The sequence below is a fragment of the Ricinus communis genome, chromosome 6 (genome assembly GCF_019578655.1).
Source record: "Ricinus communis isolate WT05 ecotype wild-type chromosome 6, ASM1957865v1, whole genome shotgun sequence".
In the NCBI taxonomy this organism is placed as follows: Eukaryota; Viridiplantae; Streptophyta; class Magnoliopsida; order Malpighiales; family Euphorbiaceae; genus Ricinus; species Ricinus communis.
Window position 1 is genome coordinate 3,936,539 of NC_063261.1, and position 4,715 is coordinate 3,941,253.

General features: G+C 36.6%; 1 protein-coding gene across 1 annotated transcript; it reads right to left on the bottom strand.

Moving 5' to 3' along the window:
* Positions 1 to 2,883: 2,883 nt before the first annotated feature.
* Positions 2,884 to 4,016, bottom strand: LOC112534005. Its single transcript, XM_025156537.2, has 2 exons — positions 3,930 to 4,016; positions 2,884 to 3,796 (listed from the first exon to the last, which is right to left on the bottom strand). Exons 1-2 carry the CDS (start codon positions 3,949 to 3,951, stop codon positions 3,336 to 3,338), a joined length of 483 nt encoding a protein of 160 aa, XP_025012305.1. The 5' UTR covers positions 3,952 to 4,016; the 3' UTR covers positions 2,884 to 3,335.
* Between the last annotated feature and the right edge of the window lie 699 nt (positions 4,017 to 4,715).

A 4,715-nucleotide genomic window follows, 5' to 3' on the forward strand; every position in this document is an offset into this window, starting at 1 on the left:
TCTTCAGTCTTCACTTTGTAGACCCACTTGTTCTTCAAAGCTCTCTTGCCTTTAGGCAACTTCACCAACTCAAAAGTTATTCTCATGTAAGGAATTCATCTCATCTTGCATGGCTTCAACCCACTCCCTTTTGTGCTCATCTTCAATGGCCTCTGCATAACACTCAGGCTCTCCCCCATCAGTGAGTAAGACATACTCATTAGCTGAAAAATGAGTGGAAGGATGACGATCTCTTGTAGACCGCCTAAGTGGGACAAATGGTGGCACGTCTGGTACCGGTATCTCTGAATGAAATTCTTCATCCACCTCTAGCTATTCTGGAGCATCAATATCATCAGTATCATGTTGTTCATCATTCTGAACATCATCGTCAAGAGGTGGTTCTACATGCTGAGGAGGCACTGGATCCAAATCAGTAACATCATCATTATGTTGAGGAACTGTATCTTTCTTCTCAACATCTTTCAGGGTCTGATCTTCAACAAACACAATATCTCGGCTTCGAATAAGTTTCTTGTGGACAGGATCATATAATCTGTAACCAAACTCATCTTGGCCATAACCCAAGAAAACACATGGTTTTGACTTCACATCAAGCTTTGATCTTTCATCTTTAGGAATGTGCACAAAAGCTTTGCATCTAAAGACCCTTAAGTGACCGTAAGAAACATCTTTGCCACTCCAAACCCGCCGGTACATCAAAGACAAAGGAACACAAGGAGTTAGATTAATAACATGTACCGCTGTATTCAAAGCTTCTCCCCAGAATGAACTTGGCAGCCCTGCATGTGACAACAAACATCTGACACGCTCCATCAAAGTTCTGTTCATCCGCTCTGCTAATCCGTTCAACTGTGGTGTCTTGGGAGGACTCTTTTGATGTCGAATACCATGATCTCTACAATAAGCATCAAATGGGCCAATGTATTCACCTCCATTATCTGTCTGAATACACTTAAGCTTCTTTCCAGTCTGTCTCTCAACCGAGGCATGAAACTGCTTAAACACTTCAAATACTTGATCTTTAGATTTCAAGGTATAAACCCATACCTTTCTGGAGTGATCATCAATGAATGTGACAAAGTAGGAGCAACCACCAAGTGTCCTAGTCTTCATAGGACCACAAACATCAGAGTGCACCAGATCAAGTATACTCTCCTTCCCCGGAAGGAGGATGGCTCTTAAAGGAAACCACTGCTCATTTACCTCAAACAAGCGGTAAGAACACTTCTTTAGATGAATATCATGCACACCCGGTAACACATTTCTCTTCAACAAAAGAGACATCCCCTTTTCACTCATGTGACCAAGTCTCTTATGCCATAAATCAGTCATGTCAGTATTCACCACAGCATGGACCCTATCCTTGAAGATCTTCAGATGTGTCATGTACAACTTTGAGCATCTTTTACCTCTAGCCACGATCAAAGAACCATGAGTGAGTTTCCATATTCCATTACCAAAGTTGTTGCTGTAACCATCATCATCAAGTAGGCCCGCGGAGATCAAATTAAGTCTCATATCTGGAACATGTTTTACATTATGTAAAACCAACTCTATCCTAGTGTCAAACTTCAAACAAATATCTCTGATGCCTGCAATCTTTGATAGTCTATTATTACCCATCCTAACATTACCAAAGTTACCTGGAGTATAAGATGAATAAAAATCCCTTTGTGATGTTACATGACATGTAGCACCACTATCAACAACCCAGCTCGAATCAACATGTGCAATGTTGATCATATCAAGATCAGAACAAATAAGGAACTCATCGGTAGTAGTGTTAACTTCAGCATTGCCATTACCACCCTCATCTTTCTTATGGTTCTTTTAATTGCTGTAATCGCTCTTCTTCTTCTCCTTTTTCAATTGCCTGCAGAACCGTATTGTGTGCCCTTTTCTACCACAATGATAGCACTCAAAATCAGTAAACTTTCCTTTGGATTTACTTCGATGCTTCCCTTTGTTACCTGGACCTCTACTCTGACTTCTCCCCCTGCTTTCTATAACTAAGACATCAGAATGTGAAGAAGAAGCTTGTGACTTTCTTCTCATCTCTTCATTTAAAACACTGCCTTTAGCTAATTCCATGGTGATAATACCATCTGCTGCAGAGTTGGACAATGATGTTCTAAAAGTTTCCCATGAGTCCTAGGTAAAGTGCCCGGGGAGCCACAAGCCTTGTATCTCATCTTCAAACTTGATACCCATTCCTGCAAGTTGATTTATGATTCCTGAAAAGAATTCAAAAGATCGCGATGTGGAGTTCCATCATGGTATTTCAAGCTCATCATCTGTTTTATTAAGAACAATTTATTATTTCCGGTCTTTCTAGCATACAACTGTTCAAGCTTGTTCCACAAAGTGCGAGCATGAGTCTCTCCGTTGATATGGTTCAAAACATTATCATCAATCCATTGACAAATATACCCACAAACCTGTCTATGCAAAATATTCCACTCTGCATCTGTTTTACTCTCAGGTTTATCAGTATTAAACACAGACAAATAATAATCCTTCACATAAAGTAGGTCTTCCATCTTGCCTTTCCAAATATGATAATTAGAACCATTCAAATTGATCATCCTACTTGTGTTAGCTTCCATCATTCAAACAAGTTTAACCCAATACAGAAGAACCAGGCTCTGATACCAATTTGATGGGAAAAACAGCCACAAACGGTAAACAAATAAATGCGGAATTAATCTCCGTTTGTCTAAACTTTCCCAACTTGAATGAACCCCTGAGGATGCAAACAAATAGGGTGTTCTTAATGCAATTAGAACACACATAATACCACTGCTATGCACCAAGATATTGAGCTAAAACAGTAAGCACACAACAACACAAAGACACCGAAATTTTAGCGTGGAAAACCCATAAACTAGGGAAAAACCACGGGACCATTTTGGCCGCTTAAATCCACTATCATCATCAAAGGAGCAATACAAAGTCTTCTCTAGATAATACTAGAGGCATACAAAATCATCATATCCTTGGAAGTAAGCACATCAAGGTGTATGGAATCAAAATAGAGCCAAGATAAGAAATATATCATCAGAAAATTAGCTACTGTCTAGACCAACGAAACCCGACCTCCAGACCTCAAAACTCGATCTCCACCGTCCAAAATATTGACCCAGATGCTGTGTAGCTGCTGTCCAAAAATCACGACGATCCAACGGTTTAATCTACGGGAAACGGAACTTTTCTGCTGCTGTGTATTCTCTTCTCTTCTCCTCTCTCTTTTCTCTTTCTCTGTTATGTGTTTGTTATATAATTCTCCTCTCTTTTCTGTCCTTATATTTTAGATAGTGGCAGACCCGTTTTTTTTAATAATATGCTCCCAAAATAAAAAGTCTAAATAAGACTTTAATGTGCTCAATAGTTGGGCTTTCCTCATGGGTCAAAAACAAAGAAAAAAAAAAAACCCAACACTTTGATCCCAATGGAGCTAGGTGATTGGTTGTGCTGCCTGTACCAAATAGGCCTAAAACATTACCAAAAAGAGAATTATTGTTGTTGGTGTCAAAGATTGAAGAAACAGATTCTGAGTTAAAATTAACATTGCTGCTGCTACTGCTAAAAAGAGATTGATGGCTTCCATTAGTTATACTTCCCTCCGGAGGAGTAGCAAAGATGTTCGAAGGTGGAACAAAACCAACACTGTGAGGAATGGGGTTTGAAGAAGAAGATACACCAAAATCAAAACCTTGGGCGGCGGCGGACGGAGCAGCAGAGGTGTTTGAAACACCATCACCAAAAACAGACGGGGCAGTACTTGTCATAGCTTCTGCAGATGAACATAACAGACATACAAATTTAATTATTCATTAAAGCAAAATTACACATAACTTTTCTTTGACTTTACACATAACTTTTCAAACTACCCAATAATAGAAAAGCAAGAAATATTAAGAACTTACTACTAGAGGATCCAGGCGCCATTGCAATGCTGAAAGCAAACAAAAGCCTCGAGATTTTACTTGACCAACGTGCAACTGTATCAATCTTCTTATAAATGGCCTAAAAGAAGCAATGGTCTTCTATTTAGTCTCTGGATGGAAGTGGCAGCTTAGCTTAAACATTAAGCTTAAGCAAAAGCGTAAATCTTAAGCAAAAATCACAGCTTTTATCCTACTCATTTTTTGGTTATGGTGATAAAATTGCTGTAAATAATTGGGCTTCCACAGTACAATAATGTTAATTTTTAAGAAATATTTTAAAATCAATAAAAATTATCATTTTTATTGTATAAATTTTAAAAAATCGACCATGTACTTATTTTTTAGTTGTCTTAAAAAAAATTAAAAAAATTAATACGATATTTTTGAAAAAAATAAAAAAATTATATTTTAATATTTTGACACAGTAAAAATAAAAAAATTTATAATATATTTGTGATAAAAAAATATGAATATTTTTATTATTTTTCAAAAATAATTTAAATTTTTGAATATAAGAAATATATTTTTTTTTTCTATTCATGAGTTGTAAACTAGATGAGTGCATCATATAATTTGGAGCATATTACTAATTTGACATATTTGAAAATTAAATTTTATTGTTCTTAACTTTTGAAAATATGTACAATTTAGTCTTGACATTATATTTTATTCCTCCCATTTTAAAATATATTTATATTTTGCTCCCTCTTAGTTTAAAAATGACATTTTAGTTCTGTATTTGTCAATCTTTTCAAAGTTATTCAA